Consider the following 24,575-nt stretch of genomic DNA (forward strand, 5'->3'; position numbering starts at 1 on the left):
CTGTAAGTATTTCAATTGCACAGTCGTCATAAAACTTCCACCACTACATAGGTCAAAAGTCCACTTTGGCTTTTTTGAAAAATATGTTTAAAAAATTGTCTTTTAAAATGAAACGCTTATACCATGGGTGGGCAAACCTGTCCTCAAGGGCCGCTGTGGGTGCAGGTTTTTGATCCAACCAATCCAGCACAGAAACTTTAACCAATGAGATTTCTGCAGAAAACAAGAAGCACCTGACTGCAATCCACTGATTGCACTTGTAGGAAACCCAATTGGTGAAAAGGTGTTCTCTTTGTGGGTTGGAATGAAAACCTGCACCGACTGCGGCCCTTTGTGGAATAGTTTGCCCACCCTTGGCTTAGACCTTGGTCCAAAACAATAAACCTGATCACTGTTGGTAAATGCTATTTTTGATTAACACAAAATTACTACATCAGATACATACTTTGTTATCAAGAAAGAAAAAGGTGTGCGTCTTCCAAAGTGAGGCTTTGAAAAATAGCTTTTGACCAGCCAACCAACTCTTGAACGAGATTCATTTGGAATTATTTGCATCCCGTCTCATTTGCTGAACCGCTTTTTCCTCACTCGGGTCGCGTGGGTTCCGGAGCCCATCCCAGCTGACTTCGGGCCAGAGGTGGGGGACACCCTGAATTGGTGGCCAGCCAATCGCAGGGAGCAGGGGGACAAACAACCATCCACGCGCACACTCGTACCTAGAGGCAAGTTAGAGTGTCCAATCAGCCTAACATGCATTTCTTTGGAATGTGGGAGGAAACCGGAGTACCCGGAGGAAACCCACACAGGCCCGGCGAGAACATGCAAACTCCACACGGGTGGACATGACCTGGATTTGAACCCAGTCTCCCGCTGTGAGGCCGACGAGCTAACCACTCAGTTGCCGGACCGCCCTGATTTTCATCCACTAAACACAAAACATATGTTAGCTAAAGAATTTTACTCATCATTAAGACTCATCTAAACATAACTATACATTTTGAAAAAAACAAAACAAAATACCAGCTGAAAAACTGTTTTTTGAAAATAATCTTGTCGGCAATTGTTAGCGCATTGGCCTCACACTTCTGGGGTCGAGGGTTTGATCCTCACTCTGTGGAGTTTCATGTTCTCCCTGGGCTTGCATGGGTTTTCTCCGGGTACTCAAGTTTCCTACCACATCCCAAAAACATGTGTACTAGGCTGGTTGAACACTTTAAATTGGATTGGATTGAATAACTTTATTCATCCCGTAGTTGGGAAATTTCATTGTGACAGTCGCAAGAGGATGACAATGCAGATACAGGAAAGGCATAGTTATAAGTTAGACAGTACAGTCGCAAAGACTGCAGAACAACAAAGCAAAATCACAAAGTACAAAGCAAATTAAAGTAAATGGGATCATTAACAATCACCAAATCAAATCATTAAGACAGAAAAGCAGCAAAAACACAAAATGAGCAAGAGTGGACGGAGCTACCGCCACCGGCTGCCACTTGAACGGCTCCATCTTGGTTGCGGTAGCAAAAGCGGTTACAGACTCAAAAAGACGTTGTAAAGTTGGACAAAAACTGGACCACACACAGGAAGTCTTCCACAAGATGGGGAACTTCTGCAGACTGTGACCGAGGTAGAGAATATGCAGAGTCACTCTTCCAAGCTTACCCGCACAGTTCCTCAGTAGTCTGGAGCCGAAGACAACAGTAGCAGAACAGAACCCCTCGACTCCGTTTCCGGCCTGGTAAGCGCCGAGAGCTCTTCCATCTAATCCCAAATTGCCCCTAGGTATGACGGTCAGCATGAATGATTGTCTGCCTCCTTTTTCCCTGCAATTAGTTGGCCACCGATTCATGGTGTCCCCACCTGGTGCCTGTAGTTCAGTGTTTTCCCAAACCAATGTGCCACGACAAACTGGTGTGCCCTGAGTAATGGTCAGGTGTGGTGCAGGAAATTGCAAGTCACACACACACTCTGTCTCTTTCTCTCCCTCCCTTTCTCTCTCTTTCACAAAATCAAAAATCAATCTAATTTCACGTTGACCTCTGGTATAGATTGTTTTCCCTGTAAAAGTAATTTTATTGACTTCCCTAAATAAGAATTATAACAAATAATTTTAACTTTTTGTTTTCTCTTGAACCTGCAAAAGAGAAGCCTGTCACAATTCTGATATAAATATTTGTTGTAGAGTTTTCCATCCTATGTGTAAGAACTTGTTTAATAGGAAAAGTTATTCCAAATAAACATCTTAATAAAAACAATTTATGGGGCTGTGGGAAGAGCTGTTTAATTTCCTCTTGCATTTCTGCTGGCTGGAATCCCTGAGAATCTAGACACGTATTAGTCACTTGATCCCGTGTCAGCAATTTGGCAAAGCCAATTCGAGAATGAAGGCTGAAAGACATTTTCAGATGAAAAGATATATTAATAATTGGGTAGTGTCAATTGTTTTGCTATACAAAATCCCACTGACCTCCCACTGAATCTATCGGGTTGCCATGAATGTGTATTTAAATAAAGATGCAGGAAAGCCGAAGTTATCCCATTTTCTGTGCATCTGGAAAATAGCCTAAAAATACAGACAAAAGTGTGAAAAGGTCAAGCAAAAAAAAATCTGCCACCTCATTCATCTAGGCAGGTTGGCAGGGTTTCATTACGTAGAGAGAAATATAATACGCATGTTGCATTTCTGGCATGTGTTTAACCGATATTGAGTTGTAGGTCGCAGCAACCCATGACAAGGTTGTGGCCTTATTAAAGTCTTGTTATTTTTGCAACAGAGTATTGTAGTGTAGAACAAAAAAGAAATTTCCCGAATACGGGATGAAATAAAGTTCTAATCTAATGTCTGTGGAATGTGTTGTTTAAATTGTAACCATAGTGGAGTATTTATTAAAAAGCGTAATAGAAAAGTTACTTCTTGAATAGACCCAAAAGAATAAGATTTCATAACAATACATGAAACAGTTATTGTTCTTTATATAGTATTTATAGTTTTTCTTTGCTCAGAATATTTATATACTGGAATGGGTATGTTTTATTTATCTATCGATAACAATACGGTGCATGTTAACATAACAATAAAAACAACTAGCAAAAACACTGATGTAGAACTCTGTTTGCTCGTGTAGATATTTTTTTGCTCCCCGCACGAACGGGTCCAGGCTTTGTTTGTGGAGAATGTGGAATAACTCAAATAATTCATTGATATTGTAGGTATGCAATTGACTAGCCCATGAGATTATAAGTCTATAAATTTTTTAGTTACATTTTCATGATCTAAAACAACTTTGATTTCTCTGTGTTATTTTTATTTTATTTTGTTTTATTCCTAATAATATTTAATCTCGGTGGCCGGCAGTTGAGTGGTTAGCGCATCGGCCTCACAGTTCTGGGGCCGAGGATTCAATTGCAGGTGGGTCCTCACTGTGTGGAGTTTGCATGTTCTCTCGGGGCTTGTGTGAGTTTTCTCCGGGTTTCCTCCCATATTCCAAAAACATGGATGGTAAGATGGTTGAACACTCTAAATTGCCTAAGTATGAGTGTGAGCATGAATGGTTGTCCCTCTCCTCGTGCCCTGGGATTCGGCTGGCCACCAATTCAAAGTGTCTCCCGCCTTGTGCCCGAAGTCAGCTGGGATAGGCTCCACACCCCCTACGAGGCTTGGTGAGGATAAGCAGTTCAGAAAACTAATTAAATAATTAATATTAAATCTGTGCCATGTGATGGTGTAGTGGTTCACTTACTTCACTTCAGTTTTTGCGACTGCGAATGGTAGTCTGTCTCTATGCATGCTCTACGACCGACTGTTGACGAGTCTAGGATAAAGTCCGCCTTTTGCCCAAAGTCAGCTGGGATAGGCTCCAGCACCCCGTGACTCTGCCCAGGATAAGCGGCGTTGAAAATGAATGAATACTCAAACTCTCTGAGATCTATTTTTCCCTTTCTTTTTCCCTCATGAGATGTTAACATAATTGGTCTATAAATGATCATTTTCATTTGTTTTTTACCCGCTTTCCTCCCTTTCCAGCTAATATATATATATGACCTTCTCTCTAAACTTTAGTAGGCTATATAGTTCAAATATTGTATACATTGCAATTGCTTGCCTTCATCGGAGGCGGATGACTTTGCTGCTGATCCCTCATCTCCTTACCTTATATGGTGTCCTTACTTGTGCTGTCAAGTGTCCTGATTTAATGTTGTGTTTTTTTTCCTACCTGTCATTCCTCTTCGTTTGAAGGGGAGTGAAAGGCCACTTTTTTCACCCTTCCCAACCTATTGTTTCACTTTCGCACTGATTCCGTAGCGCCGTCAATGGCGAATCGGCAGGCACCCTTGCTGTTTTGTAAATGTATGTACATATGTGTGTAATAACTGTCCATCTGGGCTTTACGTGGATTACTTCTCGTTGTACAAAGTACAATATACAATTATACTTATTTATGTACAACGACAATAAAGCGTTCAATTCAATTCAATCCGCAAGCTGTTTTAACAAATTTGAGCATTTCCAGGAGTTGATATATTTTGGTCCACACATTGCTTCATCTCAGCTAATATAAATGGGAAATTAAGGAGGATCACTATCTTTGACTTTTAAATAATTGATGTTTCCATTTAGTTTAGAATGTGACGAAAATATGCACTTGCTCAAATTTTGACCATTATATTTAACTTCCTGTCATCATTCAAAGCCCTTTCTCCTCCAGCTTTTTGTCTTGGGTAGGTCCAAAATTTCTAAATTAATTTTCTTAATTACCCTCCAGACTTCAGTGATTGCTTTAGCCAGTTTTTAAACTTAACTCTTACCAGCAATTTGTTTTTGCATTTTTTTTACCTTCTTAACCTGTGGATGGGGTTGAATTGTCTTCCTCTGCAATCATTAGGAGACTAAAATCCTCTTCTTGAACTCGGGACTAAATTTGAGGTGTTCAAGTTTCTAAATAGTGGTGTAATATTAATGTTACTGAACACTCCCCCCTCCCCCCAACCATTTGTCACAAAATTACTTTTTTGTTAATTATTACCGACAAAAGTTAAGCCTTTTCTGCTGCAAAAATCGTTTCCATTTACTGTTAATGATATCTTAGCATTTTCAGTGTACTTACATTTGTGTTTGCTGGCATCAGCTTGTCATTCAACCAAACATCATCTTTTGTCTTCTTGCACATACACACCCTGCTGATGATCAAGCCTAACAGCTGTGTACATATGATGCTTCACTCACCAGCAATTACTCGAGATCCTGAACAGTAAACATGCGAGAAAAATTGCATCCAGACAGAAAACAGGATGATCTTGGTGGTAGTACTGGAACATTTAATATGAATTCTGAAAAATAAAAAACAATTATGTTTTATAGTTTTTGTATTATTTCTGTTGTATTATTTTTATCCAAAATGTGACAAAACATTCAAAAAATCTGAAAGTAGATTTTTATAGGTTAGTTCATAATCATATTGAATTTCAGTGTCTTTAAAGCAGGGGTCCCCAAACTTTTTCCTGTGAGGGCCACATAACTTTTCCCTTCTCTGATGGGGGGCCGGTGTCAGTTTGTAACAGAAAAAGTGTGACGATCGTAGGGGAGCTTAATTTTTTTTTATAGTTTTCCAGAAAGCCACACATAACCAAATAACCCTTTCCAGGTTCTTTACAGAAAAAAAGTCAGGAAACATATAATAACACTATTAATGAAATAAATAATAACTAAATAACCCTCTCTGAGTTCTTCACAGAAAAAAACAGGAAGTAAATAACACTATTTATGAAATAAATAATAAGTAAATAACTCTCTCTGGGTTCTTCATAGAAAAAAAAGCCATGGAACATTAACTTTCTGTTGTGCCATGCACAATCTTCTCCCTTTGCTCTGAAGTTTATGCACGACACCACAACCATCATTACAGAATCACGTCAACATTTTGCAGCACAGTGCTTGGTGGTGAATTTGGCAGTGGACTCGTAGCGGGACGGTGAGACCCCTTTTTTCCAACTCCCGGTTCATGCGTCCCATTATTAGACCGCGAGTTTCGGCCACCATGCTAGGAGCCCCGTCAGTCGTGATGCTAGCTAGCTTTGACCAGTCCAGGTCCAACTTCTCCATGGTTTGGCACACTTTGTCAAAAATATCCTCTCCCGTTGTAGTCCCTTTGAGACTTTGGAGGGCTGCCAGATCCTCGCAAATCTCAAAGTTTGCGCTAACTCCACGAATAAAAATGAGCAGTTGCGCTGTGTCTTGCACGTCCGTGCTTTCATCCAGTGCTAATGAAAAAAAGTCAAATTCTTTCGTCTTCTGCTGCAGCTGGGCATATACATTACTCCCGATTTCTTCAACGCGTCTGGTCATTGTACTCACCGACAGACTTACGGCATTAAATGCATCTTTCTTCTCGGGACACACCTCCTCCGCGACAGTATCCATACATTTCTTAACAAACTCTCCGTCAGTGAAAGGCTTACCGCTGCTTGCTATCAATTTAGCAACCCAAAAGCTGGCCCGAACGGATGCCTGGTTCTGCTGAGATAGTAGTCCACTTTTTCGCTTTGAGAGTTTGTCTGCTCGTATTTGGCCTTGCGAGCTATCGTACTTGTCTTTGTGACGGGATTCATAGTGTCGGCAAAGATTGTATTCTTTGAATACCGCCACCGTCTCTTGACAAATGAGACAAACAGCCTTTTCTTTGCATTGAACAAAAAAATAATCGTTTGTCCACTCCAGGTTAAATACCCTGCATTCTGAATCAATTTTTCTCTCACCTAACTTTTACGCCATTATTCCGTTCTCAAACAGGTTGCAGTTTTTATATGCTTGAATAGTCCGCGATGGTCCCAGGGCTCCGCCCTCACCTGCGATCGTCCAGATGTCTCGGTAACACTGCTCGTGCATGCAACGGTGGACGTGCCCGCCTGCATCAAAGGGAAACACTCTCCCCGCGCGTGTCACCAAAGAAGCAATGCGAAACCCCGCTTCACTGGGATGATTTGTGGGCTCAGCAGGGGTGCAATGAACCAAACACAAGATTAAAACGTCCCAGTCTTCAAGGCCAAATAGGAAAAAAAATCAGATAGTGTCTCTGGTATTGTTCAGAGGGCCGGTCCAAATGTGCCGGCGGGCTGCATCCCAAAAAAAAAAAAAAAAAAAAAAAAAACATCCGATAGCGTCTCTGGTATTGTTCAGAGGCCCGGTCCAAATGTGCCGGCGGGCCGTATCCGGCCCGCGGGCCGTAGTTTGGTGACCCCTGCTTTAAAGGCTGAACCAAATTTTCTGTGCCACAAAGGAATGTAATATACTCCTTGTGTGTATGTTTCTATTGTGTTATTAGTTCAGAAAATGCAGCAGGAACTATTAATAACGTATTCAAAGTAGAGCTAAATTATTATCAGGATAAAAAAATTATCACTCAATATCAATAGTTATCACGATAACTATCACATATTTTTTCTTGCAAATTTGAAACTTTGAACTTCAGTGAATAAGTTAATAAGTTACTTTCCTCTTTATTCGATTATGAAAGTTTGAGTTTGATTTATTTAATCAGGGAAAGCACATATTAATTAACATATTAATATTCATTTTAATGAACATATATATATATATGTAAATATGTAAGATTTTAGTCGAGGGCTACTTTCCATCTTAAATTCCTTGTGCAGGTTGAAGGTAAACAATGGCACATAAGTATATACACACCCAGTGTTCCCTCTAAGCTGCGCGCGTGCGCAATTGCGCACTACTCTCGTCTTCTCTGCGCAGCAGCAATCATATGGCGCGCAGTGAAAAAAAAAATCGGATTTTTTTTTAATTTTTTTATTTATTTATTTATTTATTTATTTATTTATTTATTTATTTATTTTTTATTTTTATTTTATTTTTTACCCATGATGGTGCCGTTTAAGCGGCAGCCAGTGGCAGTAGCTCTGTCCACTTATGTTTTTCGTGTTTTACAGCATGTTTTACATGAAAAATTAGAGGGAACATTGACATGCACCTGCTTGCGGCAGGTGTGATACTGGTGTGCCCATAGCGAGCAATGATGATGTCGTGACCGGATGATTCGCCTAAAGACGTTTCGGCGACGGACGTTTGACAGACGGACAGGTCGCCGAATGGACGTTCCGCCGAACGTTCATTCGGCGACCTGCCCGTCTGTCAAACGTCCGTCGGCGAAACGTCTTTAGGCGAATCATCCGAGTACCGATGATGTCGCTCACACTGGTACTCGGTGCGCTCAGGGAGGTTGACTTTCTGCTCAGACCAACGAAAAATTAGAGGGAACATTGTACACACCCTTACTTTATATGAAAAGAGAATATAAAATATGATCATTTTAAAAAGTATTTTTGTTGTTCTGTTGTCCAATAAAAATAAGATATCGCCCTCCTTACACTAGGAAAAGTAAATAATAAAACTTGCAGAAATTTTGACAGGCGTCTTTATTTTTATAAATTGGCCTTCAAACCAAAAGTTGCTGTGCAATATGAAATTAGAAAAATAATCAACTGAAAACATAATCACCTCTGGCAAGCAGACTATTTTCAGACTTACAAAATTCAAAGTGTAATTTTACCTCACATATGGCCATTTAGAAAAAATGAAATTAAAAAAAATAAATACAGTGGTACCTCGAGATACGAGCTTAATCCGTTCCGGAACTGAGCTCGTATGGCGAGATTCTCGTAACTCGAGCGGACGTTTTCCATTGAAATGAATGGAAAACCAATTAATTCGTTCCAACCCTCTGAAAAAACACCAAAAACAGGATATTGGATTGGAAAAAATGTTTTATTTCTTCTAATTCGCCATCTATTAACAAAGTAACACATAACTAGAGGTTTAATAGTAATAAAATGTGTTTAATCTAACTAAAATTGGGCAGATTTCACCGACGGGAGGCAGAGACGTTTGGGGGCGTGTGGGGGGGGGGGGGGGGTGGGGGGGTCGTGTTTTTACCACGACAACGCACTCGTAAACGGAACAAAGAAATTTAAATTAACTTGGATTAATATATACAGACATTCAAACATACGTTTAATGTAACTTTACACAAAACTGAATTCTAATTTTGTTGTAATCTTTTGTTACCTTCGTTTTCCGGGTTGGCGGTTTGCCATGCCTCCACCTTCACGTTCGCTATCGATGGACTGTTTGCTGTTGTATTGCCTTCAAAATATTCCCAAAATGATGCACACAAATGTCCTCACAATAGGATAACGCACGACCACTTGCCAACGAGATATAGTCTTTAAAGAACGATCGCGGGAGCTTCTTTCCTTAGAAAGAATAACAGGAAATACAATAGTTGAGCCCTCTTTTTGCCCGCGCATGCGCGTTGTGCGTTTCCTGGTCTTAGGAGAAACTCGTCTGAATTAATCGTTCCGTGCTCGTAAATATTGTTATACACGAAAGATATGCAAAAAAGACCTGGCTTGGTCGCATCACGAAATTTTGATCGCATGACGGGCGAATTATTCGATCGAAATTTCCGCCGTAAGACGAGAATTTTGTATGACGAGCGGTCGTATGACGAGGTACCACTGTAGTTGGGATGAATTTACCGTATTTTCACGACTATATGGCGCACCGCATTTAAAGGCGCAGTGTCAGTAACGAGTGCTATTTCTGTATTTGACACACACACAGGACGCACCACTTTTAAAGGCGCAGCCAGGCATGGCAAAACATACACCAGTTTAAACATACGGACACACGCTAAAAACACGTTTTTAAAAAGGCAACGGAAGCAAAACTGAGTTCGGTTGTACTTTATTTAGTCATTTTACAATTTACTCACGTCATCATCACCCACAAATTTATCAAAGTCCTCATTTTCTGTGTCCGAATTGAACAATTGTCCAAATGAGTCATCGAAAACGCTGAGTTTTATACGTTCGTCCAGGCGACCACAATCCATTCGCAAATAGTAGCTAGCGTAACTAGCCCGGCGCTGCCTGCCACCCTTCGTAAAGCTATGTTGATGCCGATGTCCAGGCCACAATCCATTCGCAAATAGTAGCTAGCGTAACTAGCCCGGCGCTGCCTGCCACCCTTCGTAAAGCTATGTTGATGCCGATGTCCAGGCCACAATCCATTCGCAAATAGTAGCTAGCGTAACTAGCCCGGCGCTTTAGTTAAGCCTCCGGGAATGACGGAAAGCTCAGAGTTCATTTTCGTGACTTGGTTTTTCACCGCTGCTTCGGGGGGGCTTAGAAACCAAACCGAAATTGTTTTGCAATAAACACATGCCCACACTATATACGGGTACCTTGTAGGGGTGTGCCTTTAGCGTCTGACCCCACCCACATCCGCCTTCTTTCTATATAAGAAGCGTGTCGGCAAGAAGTGTTCTTAGTAAGGCTTCAGAGCTTACACACGGCGCTCCGCATTATAAGGTGCCCAGTCTATTTTGGAGAAAATTTAAGACTTTTTAGTGCGCCTTATAGTCGTGAAAATACGGTAACCCATTTTTACCCAAGATAACAAGTCTTAGATTTTTGCAACATTTTCATTTAGAATGGGGCAACACCCTTGATATAAAAAAATAAGACATGACAGGCTGTCCTCAAATGAGTACAGTGGGTTAAGGACATTTTCAATAAGGCTGCTCTATGCACAGGTATCGATGAGGCATTTAAAAATAGTAAGATAGTGCCAGGGAAAATTCACTTGGATCCTTCAGTGGATCAGATCTGTGTTGTCCTGCATCTTATAATTGCTCATTTTGGCCGTGTTACTGTCCTTTTGAGTTCTTGCTTCATGTTAGCTTCTATTGCTAACATGCTAAAACACGTTTTCTCTTCTCCTGAGCGTTGGTCTGGAACTAGTGTTCATCTTGCAGCAGGGTCCCCGCTCTTTGTGGTAGTCTGGTGGTGTAATTGCAGTATAAAATTATCAAATTTTTATTGAAAGTTTTTATTATTATTGTTGACAAAAATTAATTCAGGGCGGCCTGGTGGGGCGAGTGGTTAGCGTGTCGGCTTCACAGCTCTGGGGTCCTGGGTTCAAATCCAGGTCATGTCCATCTGTGTGGAGTTTGCATGATCTCTCCAGGCCTGCGTGGGTTTCCTCCGGGTACTCCGATTTCCTCCCACATTCCAAAAACATGCATGGTAGGCTGATTGGACACTCTAAATTGCCCCTAGATATGGGTGTGAGTGTGCATGGTTATCCGTCTCCTTGTGCCCTGCAATTCGCTGGCCACCGTTTCAGGGTGTCCCCTGCCTCTGGCCCGGAGACAGCTGGGATTAGCTCCAGCACCCCTGTGACCCTAATGAGGATAAAGCGGTTCAGAAAATGAGGTGAGATGAGACGAAAATTATTTTACAATAATCATCATTATCGTTTTAGCCCAGCTCCAATTCAAAGGTAATCAGGTGGAACATGGCGTGTGGTTAGCACGTCTGCCTCACAGTTCTGAGAATAAAGGTTTAATCCCCGGTTGTTTCTGACCTCCCTTTGTGGAGATTGTATGTTCTGCCCATGCCTGCATGGGTTTTCTCTAAGTAGTCTTGTTTCCCCCCCACATCTGAAAAACATGCATGGTAGGCTGGTAGAACACTTTAAACCAGGGGTGCCCAACCTCCATCAACACATCTGACTCAAATAATCAGGATCACTAGCAACCTTGCCGATGAATAGTTCATTTAATTCAGGTGTGTTGGTGGAGGGAAGACATGGAAAACAGAGTGAAAAGTTAATCTTAAGGTAAAGAGATGAAATCTATTTTGTAAACCATGTAAACTGTTCAGAGAATGGGTCACTAACTACCAGGTGGCCACCAGTTTGAGACACACACACACACACACATATATATATATATAATTATATATATACATACATATATATACATATATATATACACAATAAAAAATACTATTAAATACTATTTCGTTTTTTGTCATTTTTTTAAATCTAAAAATAAATGAATAAGAATATTTGATGTTTTCTGCTTTTACTTTTTAATATAAATAAAAAAATTAAATATATTTCTTAAAATATTTTATTGGCTTCCCCTTTTAATGAAAAACAAATAGTTAAAAGTATAAAAAGGGAAATATTTAATGATTTCCTTTCTGAGAAAAAAAGTTCAAATGAACATTTTTAAATTAAAAAAAATGAAAATTTATGTTTTTTTCTCACTTTTTTAAATACAATTTTTTAAACTAAAATTGATGAAAATAATTAAATAAAATGTAAAATGTTTACTATTTCTATTAACTGCTTTGTAATGAAGAATTTAATATTTCCCCCCTTTTTTTAAAAAGTAAATACTAAATAAAATTAAATACAACAATCTTTGCTATTGAGGGGCTCTGGAAGATTTGGCGAATTTTTAATATCTAAAAATGATTTATTGCTCACCAGAAAAGTCAATTCATTCGGGGATTGATTGTGGCACCTTATCTGCCTGACATATTAGACTCGCTTTGAATAAAACCGTAAATACGACATGCCCCGTGACAAAAAAATTAGTTCGACAACCCTAACTCGGGGAAAAAAATTGTGATGTAGGGGCGAAAAGAGGGAGAGGTTGAAGAGGGGTGTTTGGGTTGGCAAATGTTGGATGTTTATCTTCTTTTTTTAAATGGGCGAGTGCAATCCTTATTATTAAAGGCTGAATGAGTGCCTATACACACTGGAAAAATAATCTGCATTCCCTTCTGCCTGATAGGCATGAAACATTTTTAAAAGTCAACAGTAAACCTGTAAATACATATAGTTTTATATGGATGGTTGCCAATTAATAGTCTCTATCGAAAATGATGACAGTAAATGGGTTAGGGTTGAATTGTTGTAAGAATATTAGAAAATTAGCTTTTCCCGCCCTCACGCAGAAAACAAATGTTAGGTTCTAGAAGGATAGTTCAATTTCATTCCATTTGAATTGGGGCTCATTATCTTCTGAAAATAGATGTTTATAGTATATAAAATGTCTGGAAACAACTTCTTCCTCAGTAAAAAAACAAGAAAAAAAGTTTCCCAGAGTGAGAGCTGGGGCAAGGTCAGCCTCGTAGCTTGCTCACCTGCCGTGAGCGTCTGTGTGTGAGTACTAAAGAAAATTGTCACAATCCAATAAATAAAGACTTGTCAGAATTCAATCCCGAATCGCAATTTATTTGTTTGTTTGAATTGACAAAGACACAAGCAGTGTCATTCTCAGTAGGTTTTTTTGCATCAGCATTGGGACTGTTCTATGTCATATTGTACTGTATGAACACAAACTCTTCTTTTCATTCATTCATTCATTCACTCATTCATTTTCTGAACCGCTTTATCCTCACTAGGGTCGCGGGGGGTGCTGGAGCCTATCTCAGCTGACTTTGGCCCATAGGTGGAGGACATCCTGTATTGGTGGCGCGATCACAGTGTACGAGGAGACGGACAACCATTCACTCTCACACCTAAGGGCAATTTAGAGCGTCCAATCAGTCTACCAAAATGTTTTTTTTTCTAATGTTGGAGGAAACCGGAGTCCCCGGAGAAAACTCACGCAGGCTCGGGGAGAGCATGCAAACTCCACACAGGTGGACCGACCTGGATTTGAACCCAGGACCCCAGAGCTGTGAGGCTGACATGCTAACCACTCAACAGACCGGGCCGCCGCTCTTCATTTCTAAAGACAATATGAATGTCAGTGGTAGCTATTTAGTCTGCTTGTGTCAAAATTCCTCTAAAACCATCGAAACATCAAAGTTCTTACTTTTTCTTCCTATTGAGACACCATATTGAGAGTGAACTGGAATACTATTTCCCAAAACAGGATATGTGTGGGTGGTCGTGTTCATTAAAAATAAATTAATCAAATGATTATGAATTGCCTTGTAATTAAAAATGCTGTAATACAACCCCAACAGTCTGAAATCTTAACTACAAAGGAGCTCAAATATAAACACCTGTTTTTCTTTGTCCAGGCTCTCCGGCTGCACACATTCCAGTCTGATTGGCTTCACTGTTGGCGCACAGCCCAGAGGGTGTCTGCATAAAACCCCGTTGTGTTTAAAGCCAGTGCCAGAAAGCAAGAGGAACTCTCAGGCTCATTGTGGACTAAAAGACCAAAGGTTAATCAACAAATTTTTTAGCAACGTGTCTAAGGGTTTTGCAAAATGTGTAAGGGATTAGCTGCCTTGCCCCAAAGCTGCCTCGAAAGGTAAGGCTACTAGGTACTAAATATAAATCTTCATATAACTAGCAATTAATGTATGATGCTATATTTGATTGACTGATAGTATGTCGAATATATTGTATTTTAGTGATAAAATACGTTGGCATGAGCAAATTTGTTTTGCTATAATATCTTAACTTGATCACTGTTTTCTGTAAAAAAAAAATAGTTACTTCATATGTCTCCACCACCACATGTAATTTTACTGATAAATTATTGATTTATGATCCAAAGTCCTGTTGGGATAAAAAATAAAAACTAGATGTGCCACATATTAATATGTTTTGGTTGAAACATAGCAAATCATTTTGTGTATTTTAGTATGTACAGTGTCCATTCTATGAAGTATCATTGAAATGACAGTTACATATTTCATATATTTGATAGTTGTTGTTTTTTTTGTCCTGTTGAGCATTGTTCAGTTGTTTTTGTTTATGTTTTGTTTAATTAATTATCTTAGTTTTAATTTGATATGTAACCATTTTATTATAGTTCCTGATAGTGAAGTGTTTGTGAGTGCAAAATACATATTTTATTCATTCACTCATTCATCTTCCATGCCGTAGATATTGAAATTGAAAATGAAAAAGAAATGTGATGATTTAAAAATGGCAACTAGTTGTTAGACAATTTGTAGTTTACTTTTAACTTCCCTTGAGAATGGCCCCAACATCTCAAGAGGGGCAGTACTGTTTGTGTCTTTTCACATAGCTAATATCTCTCCTTGCATGCAGGTCATCTGGTTCAATGTACTGTGGTGTAATACAAATGCACTTTATATATGCAGCTACAACTAAGATCAATGTTTTCTTGAGGGTCATAATGAGTACAATAAAACAATGTAAAAAAAAATCCCCCCAAAAAACTATTACATTTCCCCCTTCGTCATGTCTTACAGGGCAAAGGAGATCAAGTCAAAATTGGGAGTTTTGCTGCAAAAGCCAGAAAATGCAATCGACCTCATTGTTCCTTATCCGGAAAAAACGGAGAAGAAGCCAGAGAAGTTGCAGAAGTAACTTTTTTTTTTATTCTGCTTTGGGTAGGGACACAGAATCACAGACAATCCTTGTTTAACAAGTTTGATTATATTTAATTTAAAGTAGCAAGCCAGGGCATATTAAACAAAGGCATGATTAAACAGTTGAAACAATCACAGTTTGAAAGCATTCAAATCCATCCATAACACTGCTTCACCTTTAAAACATGGTTGCATGTACTGTATTATTGATTACTCTTGGTTTAACCCGTTTTTACTGATTTGGCAAAATTAAATAAAGCTGAATATGGATTAATTAAATGTTTATTTAATGTATTTTTATTTTTATTGCACTGGGCATTGTGGTTCTAAAAAGTAATCACAGAGTCTCTTAAACCATTATTAATTATTGTTGAGGCACCAGAAAAAAATTATAATGACATTGGCCTCACGTGAGCATAAGGCAGCAGCCCAGCAGCTGAGTGGTTAGCACGTCGGCCTCACAGTTCTCTGGTCCTGGGTTCAAATACAGGTACTCCTCTGTGGAGTTTGCATGTTCTCCCTGGCCCTGCATGAGTTTTCTCCGGTTTCTCCGGTTTCCTCCCACATTCCGAAAATATGCATACTAGGCTGATCGGACACTCCAAATTGTTTTCCTAGGTATGAATGTGAGTGCGAATGGTTGTCTGTCTCCTCGTGCCCAGCGATCGGGTGGCCACCGATTCAGGGTGTTCCCCTCTCCTGCCCGAAAGTCAGCTGGGATAGGCTCCAGCACACCCCCGCAACCCTTGTGAGGACAAGCGGTTCAGAAAATGAATGAATGATCAACCTGCAATAAGGTTATCTCATCTCATCTTATCTCATTTTCTGAACCGCTTTATCCTCATTAGTAGCGGACTCCTGGCCAGAAGCGGGGGACATTCTGAATCGGTGGCCAGTTGATCGCAGGGCACAAAGAGACTGACAACCATGCACACTCACACCCATACCGAGGGGCAATTTAGAGTGTCCAATCACCCTACCGTGCATCTTTTTTCGATTGTGGGAGGAAACCAGACTACCCGGAGGAAACCCACACAGGCACGGAAAGAACATGCAAACTCCCAACACACAGGTGTCCTGGATTTGAACCCAGGACCCCAGAGCTGTGAGGCTAATGCGCTAACCACTCGCCCAACCGGGCTGCCTAATAAGGTTATCATGAAAATCAATTCTCATAGAAGTAAAGGTTAGCTTGTCGCTAGAGAATTTCTTTAAAGATGGATCACCAATGTGTGTGGTGGTATATTTCCCAACATAAATGCGCCATGCCTTGCTGAACCTTCACTATTTGAGATATGGCAACCCTCTCAGTTTGGCTCTGCCAAGAAGTATCTAATGCAGGGGTGGCGAACACGCGGCTCCCGGCAAAAATGAATGTGGCTCTTTGCCTTGTTTCATGTTTCTCAAAATTTTATTCTCTCTTAAAACACTCAAATTCATCAGTCCCTAGTAAAAACAAATAATAAATTATATTTTAAAAATAATCATTTGTGTCTATCTGTCTGTGGCTCTTTGACTCTCACTGTTTGAAATTTTTGCTAACTTGTTCGCCACACCCTGATCTAGTAACTTAAAAACTGTAGCACAATAATTTTGCTATATAATTGCCCAAATACAATTTGCCCCTTTTATTTCTTTTTTCAAAACTAAGGATAGTTTATTTTACCACTCTGATTTTTAAACACCCCACTTTTTCCAAAATTGGCACCATTTAATAAGGAGTGTGAAAAGTATGAGATGTGAAAAGAAGGAGCCATGGAGTACATTCTGCTGCCCCTGGAAACGCAAAATTATCCATCCATTTTTAACACCACTCGTCCTTGTCAAGGTCAGGGCGAAAAATGTACTATCTAATAGACTGGTCGCCTGTCAGTCATAGAGCACTAACAGACAGAAAACCATTCGCAATCCATCCTACACCATCAGTGGCTACTCCTTGGATATTATCTACCTACATTTTTTGAGTTATGTCGGCACATGATCAGAACCAGCTGAAGTCAGTTGATACTCACAAAAATGCAAAAGATAAAATAGTTGATTTTTTTAAATTAGGTTATGATGCTTTGACAAGTCAGTAGCTAATAAAAAACCTACACAAGGGACTAAAGCTGGAAATTAGCTGACGGCTACAATCTTACATATTTAATATGTTCATTAACATGAATATGAATGTGTTCATTAATATGTACATTCCCTTATCAAATCAATCAATCAATATGAACACATTTGCAATACATGGCTGTATATATAGTTAATGCTAAAATATCCATCATTAGGGGGGGAAATTAAGAACAGTCCCATATGGAATAATATGGATGGATTTTTTTGTAAGAAATTTGAATTTTCTGTACTTTCCAAAAGAGAAAATAAACAACAATATATTTTACTTAACATTTAAAAGATGAATTTAGTTTCCCAGGCCATTTTGTTAACATAAAACTATTCCCTGCACAGACCTTCAAGAGAGGAAGCTGCTCAGTGGCGTGAGAGTCTGGATCGTGTTCTGAACAACAGTTGTAAGTTGACTCTCTCTAATGATCTTTGGCTTACATGTTATTGCTCAATCCACCTAAAATGCATTAAATCTACATATAATGTTGTGAAATTAATCCTTGATCGTATTATAAAAAAAGGCTAGAGAATAAAGAATGCAAGAATTGACAAAGTGGGATATTTAATGGGATTCGCTGCAGAGAGAAATATAATCGCAACCTGTAAACAAACACAGAACAAGTGAGGTGTCCTCCCATTAGCCCAGTGGCCTTATATATTCAAATGACATGTTTTTTCTAATATTTTTCCCATGCAGATCAGTGTCCCCAAATACACCTGCTCCCAAAACAACAATAAGAATTATTGTTATCTTTAAGAAAACAATTTATATTATTTAGCCAAGGTTCCAATTTGTTGATAACATAGAAGTGTGTCTTAATATGTCACTCACTCTCTTGCATTCATTTATCTCCCATACCCCTTATCCTCGAAAGGATGGGGGGGGGGGGTTGCTGGAGCCTAACCCAGCTGTCTTCGGGCGAAAGGCAGACTACACCCTAGACTGGTCGCCAGTCAGTCGTAGGGCACACAGAGAGACAGACGATCACTCACTCCCGCAATCACACTGCCACTGAGCCGGAATCGATCCCAGACTGGCCACATTAAAGTCAGGCGGAAGAACCACTACACCAGTGTTTCCCAACCACTGTGGCACGCCACACTGGTGTGCCTTGAGTAATGGTCAGGTGTACCGCGAGAAAATTGCAACTCATACAATGTAATATTCAGAGAGAAAAATTAACATGAATATAACATGTATACTTATATTTGCATCACTCAAACTAAAAGTTGTTCAGGGTCCACAGAGCAACTTTTGGTGACATAAGGTCACTGTCGGGTGGTTCTAAAAATGTCGTGCTTTAAAAACATATTTGCCTCAAATTAGGATATTTGCGCCGATGTACACACAAGGACTCTTTTGCATCATAGAATATGTAAATACGCAAGACTATTGAGTGTGAAGTTTCTTTGCATTCAATGATCTACAAACTATGGTGCAGGGGCACACTGTTTGTGACACTGCATTTTTATTGGTTCACGGCATAAAAAAACACTATTTACATTTCCAACAATGCTATTAAAAAGGTCAGGGTGTGCAGCGGTGTGGGGGAGATGCAAATAATGGACAATAGTATTATCCACAAATGTAAAAGGTCACTAAAATCTGCATCCACTATTGTATCAACTTTTCAGTATTTGTGAGAAGCAGTTTTTGGTTTGAGTGGCCTCAATTAATGTAGATTATTTTTATATGGGTATTTTAATTTGGGATAGATTAAGATATATCCATATTCACGCAGAATCGTTATATCAAAAACATCAATTTGGCAAAATGGCATTTTTATTGTTTTGTTATAATCAATTTTAATCTTTTATTGTATTTACTTATTGTTCCAATAAAACAAATATAAAGAACAGATGTTTAGCTCATTGAGTTGTTATTGCATTACATCTGTCTGTTTATGAGCAATCATAGGTTGAAAAAATGTCTGCCTACATAAACAATCATCAATCAACAATCATTTTGCCGAGTAAACGTAGCTTATGGAAAAGCACCACCAATTTCGTCACACGCAGTTTCTGGGTGTGATGACAAGTAGGCTTTTTGGTTGTTGATAATGACGACAGGGCCTATGTCCGATTATTATTATTATTATTATTATCTCCCCAATTTTACAGAAACTGCACTATTCCCAGGGCTATATATATATATATATATATATATATATATATATATATATATATATATATATATATATATATATATATATTGTTAGGTTCATCCAATTGTAGGTTTATCCTTAGGTTTTTCCAATTCAGCTTTCAATAAAAAAGGCATCTGTAGTCACATCACATTTAATTCTTGCAAGAGAGAATACATCCGGCAGCTCGCCCCACCCAAGATTATTCTAAAGAGCGGCATTATGTCCTGCCTATTTAAGGCTTCAAATCAAAACAATTACAAGGTTATCGATTCCATTTGCGTAAGCAAGAAACAAAACAATTCCATAATCAAGCAACCCAAGCGTCAACCTGGCGTCACAAATTAAAACAATATACAAGTTGATTGATAGCCATCCGTTGAGCCAACAACAATTTAAGCGTCCTTCACCGATCTTCCCTGTTGAACTCGCATCTGGGGAAGGGGTCGACGCGTATCTTCCAGTAATCAGTCCTCGGAGCAAGAACTCAGTGGATTGTTTTATGTCCTTTCGAACTTGTATCTCTCGCTGTCCTGGAGAGCGACCTTGGCGCAAGCGTTTGCTTCACATATTAATTCAACTCTAACATAAAGGCGATCAAACACATATATATATTGTTTAATATAGTTACACATTTAGGATGAGCAAATATATTGATTAATATAGTAAGCATGTATATTATAAGGCTTTATATTCATTGCAAACACATTTATAATAATGAATTACCCCAACATATATATATATATATATATATATATATATATATATATATATATATATATATATATATATATATATATATATATATGTGTGTGTGTGTGTGTGTTTAATTAAATTTTACGTTTTTCTATTGTATTATTTTATTTATTTGTAAAATGGTATTTCTGAGCACGCAATATGGTTTCGTGAACAACCACAGCAACTACCATTCTATAAACACTACAATTTATTTTGATGGCAATAATTTAGTACTGCTTAGTATTTTGAGCATTAACTTTTAACTGAGTATTTTGTTAAGGTCAAAAAAGAGCTTGTTGACATTATTTGAGTGTCTCTTTGTGTATCTTAGCACAGCAGCTTGATTGCTACTCAGAGCTATATTTAAAAGCAAGTCAGCCATTAACAGTAAAAGGTGGATAAAAGCCTGAGGGCTTCAGAGAAGGCTTATCATCTGTAGCATAGATTTGATCAGACAATGGAACCTTTACGGGCATTGTGTAGAATTACAATGGGTTTTAATGAGTTCTTGTTACGTCACAACTTGTTTTAGGAAAAACATGTACTGCACCAATAATGTTTGGGTTAAAACTTATATTTGCAGTTTTTCAAGGACCTGGGTTAGGGATCTGGTCTGGCGCATATCTCAGCCAACTATGGGGAAAAGGGAGGGGACACCACCCTTACTTGGTGGCCAGCCAATCCCAGGACACAAGGAGACATAAAACCATCTACACACACACTCACACACATTTATTCAACCAGCCTACCATACATGTTTTGAGATGTAGTAGGAGAAACCCAGTTTGTCACATTACTTCCATTAACCAAAGAATACTTTATTGTGTTCAGTGTTTAAAATTGGGAGTGAAGTCACTATTGGTCCATGTCTAAACGTATGTATACTCTATGTCTGTAGTACAGTAGATTTTAGTCTAAATGTATATATAAAAAATGATGGTAATCTGTTAAGTTTCCCACCTTCTGTCCATTAGATGGTCTTTCCACTTTCCGTGCCTTTCTGCAGTCTGAGTTCAGTGATGAGAATATTGAGTTCTGGATGGCCTGTGAGGATTTCAAGAAGATCAAGAACCCAGTGAAGATGGCCACCAAGGCAAAAATGATATATGAAGACTTTATTCAGTCTGAAGGACCTAAAGAGGTGAGGCTTCCGTTCCCTCATCTGAATGCATTAACAGTACACTGAAACTTACTAACAGACAACTTATTGTGGAGAGGAGGCGGGATTCGAACAGTACCCAAAATAAGTATAGTAGTTTATTGGAGAAAATTGCTGTATGTTTCAATTAAAAAGAAAAAAAAACGGCGGACAGCCAAATAACTTCAAATTAAAAAAATCTAGAGTATTTAAACAAACAAGATCAAATTTCCAGAGTCCGATTCCTATGCTTACCAAAACAGACATATGCAATGGTATATATGCTATCTCAACAGCAATACAATGCAACTGCAAACAATTCCTTCATCTTCCATACTGTGCATCCTCAAAGGTTGCGGGGGTTGCTGGAGCCAAATCCAGCTTACTTTGGGCGAAAGGCAGACTACAACCTAGGCTGGTCACCAGTTAGCCGTAAGGCACACGGAGAAACAAATGACCCTCCGCACTCACATTTATACCGCCACCAGCAGGAATCGAGGCCGCGCCTGCCCGCACCGAAGTCAGGCGAGTGAACATGTACACCATGAGGCGGCCTACACACATCATGTTTTTCATTTCCATTTTTATCAACAAAAATAAAAGAGAAATATTTTCCTCCAGAGTCAACATGGCATGCTATTCACTCTCACTTCCATAGACAGACTGTCCTTTATTTGTAGACGCTGGGGGCAAAATATCAATCTTGGTATACCATACAATTATATAATGCGAGTCAGGTTTGTTGTTTGTATACTTCGGTAAGATGCCATCTCCTTCTTGTATCAGTCAACAATTAATTGTTGGATTTTTCACTGACAGAATTTACTTTGCTCTCCTGCCATAGGTCAATATTGACCATTTTACCAAGGATGTGACCCTGAGGAATTTTGTAGATCTTTCACCTGAAACCTTCAACCTGGCTCAAAAGCGGATTCACGCCTTGATGGAAAAAGACTCCTTTGGTCGCTTCCTGAGGTCTGAGCAGTACCAGGAGCTTTTGGTCAACTAAACCCAACAAGGAAACTGAGCAGCTGGGTGGGGAGATGTTGAATTGATTGAAATTTGTGTTTTAGCCATACATAAGGAATTATAATTATAATATATTGTAATTGAAGAAAAAAAATGTGCTCAATGCAAAATTTTAAAAATATATAATCATCTTTTGGGGTTTAAAAAAAACACCTCCCAATCCAACACAGAGTTCCCAATCCTTTTCAATATGTAAACTGCTCAGAATAAATTTGACTGTCACTCCTCCAACCCTAACCCCTAGCCGGTGAGGCAAAACTCCTATTGTAATTCCTGCAAAAACTGACAAAACCCCATTAATCATTATAGAACGTGTGGAAACAACTTCATTTTCTACAGAAAAATACAAACTAATATGATCATGACTAAAAATGATGCTATTATATCTTTTATGATGTAAACTATGTGATAATTTTATTAGATTGACCTTTGCAAACTTCGCAAAGATTATGACTAGACTATGGTGAATAACTATGCGTTAGTCAGCAAAAAGGAAGTTTAATACAGGCATAGTTATATAAGTTAGTTATGAATGAACCTGACAGCCATGACCCATTTAAAAACCATTGGAATTCATTTGAATGGAGAAGGTGAGCCATCACCTGTCAGCTAATATCACTCACCGCTCACTAATGCTCTCAATGGACTGAAGGTGGGGATGGAGGGAGGGGGCTTCTGGAACCCTTCTCGTTATTTCAATATTGTTTGACCAAAATCTGTGAATCCAGTAAAAAAAAATCCCACTGGTTCATTTTTAACAATGCTCCCAAATCCGTTACTGCAAATTATTGACACATTGATTGAATTAAATATGTACAAGCCACCTGCAAATGACTGTTTAATATAGTGAATGATGATCACAAAACTCTACTTGTATTTCCACTTTCTTTTTCCTCCCAAACACAAGTTTATCTACACTACAGCCACCAAATGCCCTTTTTGGCTCGAGTGAGAGTCATCCTTGTGAACAGTGCTGGCCAGTTAGTTCAGTGGCCAAGCCTCTTGGCTACCACTAAACTGCAAGTTGTTTGGATGGGAAATCGAGTGGGTGTGAATCTCAGAATGAGGGAACCGCATGGCGAAATTGTTTTATAAAGTATACACAAACCTATTAGCAACATTCAGTAGTGTTTTCCCATGTGCTTCTACTTACAGTGTGGAAAATTGAATCAGCTAGATGCCCTTTTTGTTTTTTTTAACATACACAGTGCACACAAAATAATTCTGGGTTGCTGCAGTATACATCTTATCTGGTGGTTGATCCCATTCTTTGATAATGTTGATGTTGATTATAAAAAATAAATAAAAAATAAATGAATGAATGCATAAATAAATAAATACGTAAATACGTAATATAATAAATAAGTAAATACATACATACATACATACATACATACATACACACACACACACACATACATACATGCATACATACATGCATGCATACATACATACATACATACATACATACATACATACATACATACATACATACATACATACATAAAAATGAATCCAAATTGCATACTACACACATTATACTTCATTTTAATACATAATGTAATCCTTATCAATTGAAATACTGATTCACAATAGGTGAATATTGATGGGAAGAGTGGTGGGTTTTATGTTTGTGTTCAATTTAAATTCACAGTGTGATGATGTACTCATATTATGTAATCTGCTTTTGTATCTTACGAAATAATTTTTGTTGTAACCAACACCATTATTTTTATATTCAACACTTCTTAATTCCTTTTTGCTCTGAGATTAACACAGTGTCAGGTAGTAATATGGTACAGATTAGCCAGTCTGATGCCATACACAAGGGATTCAAAATATCATAGCAATCAGGACTTTGAAAGTGCCGAATATGTCCTAAGGTCGTGCATGTATGTGTTGAAGTTGATCACACAAATATATCTCTGCATACTACTTTTGAAGATGTATTTATTTTACATGTGTACAGTATCTATCTGGATATAAACCACTATTCATTACTGTCCAACCAAACGGTGAGAGGCCAGGGGATTGAGCACATCAAAAAAATGGATTGGACATGGCCGGTATTCTGGTGTTTCATCAAAAATTTTCCTGAAGCATGCTTTGACCAAGTGACAATTGAAGTGTTTCCAATGAAGAGTTGTTGGAAATTGACGGTGGAACTAAAACACAAAGGCATTGTCGGACCATCACCAAAAGTCAGTGGCGGGCGGTGCATTTTCTGGTAGCGCCTTCAA

General features: G+C 38.7%; 1 protein-coding gene across 1 annotated transcript; it reads left to right on the forward strand.

The window, feature by feature from the left end:
* Window positions 1-13,980: 13,980 nt before the first annotated feature.
* Window positions 13,981-24,270, forward strand: LOC144069404 (regulator of G-protein signaling 5-like). The gene is made up of 5 exons (XM_077594798.1): window positions 13,981-14,141; window positions 15,055-15,168; window positions 17,629-17,690; window positions 21,143-21,309; window positions 22,151-24,270. Exons 1-5 carry the CDS (start codon window positions 14,098-14,100, stop codon window positions 22,313-22,315), a joined length of 552 nt encoding a protein of 183 aa, XP_077450924.1. The 5' UTR covers window positions 13,981-14,097; the 3' UTR covers window positions 22,316-24,270.
* The last annotated feature ends 305 nt before the right edge of the window (window positions 24,271-24,575 follow it).

Source organism: Stigmatopora argus, chromosome 24 (assembly GCF_051989625.1).
Source record: "Stigmatopora argus isolate UIUO_Sarg chromosome 24, RoL_Sarg_1.0, whole genome shotgun sequence".
NCBI lineage: Eukaryota > Metazoa > Chordata > Actinopteri > Syngnathiformes > Syngnathidae > Stigmatopora > Stigmatopora argus.

What these genes read in the sequence shown, in the direction of transcription:
- LOC144069404 (XM_077594798.1), top strand. Translation starts at nt 14,098, where the DNA reads ATGTGTAAGGGATTAGCTGCCTTGCCCCAAAGCTGCCTCGAAAG. An exon ending in CCCCAAAGCTGCCTCGAAAG is followed by an intron (nt 14,142 to 15,054) that starts GTAAGGCTACTA and finishes CATGTCTTACAG; the next exon opens with GGCAAAGGAGATCAAGTCAA. An exon ending in AAGCCAGAGAAGTTGCAGAA is followed by an intron (nt 15,169 to 17,628) that starts GTAACTTTTTTT and finishes TTCCCTGCACAG; the next exon opens with ACCTTCAAGAGAGGAAGCTG.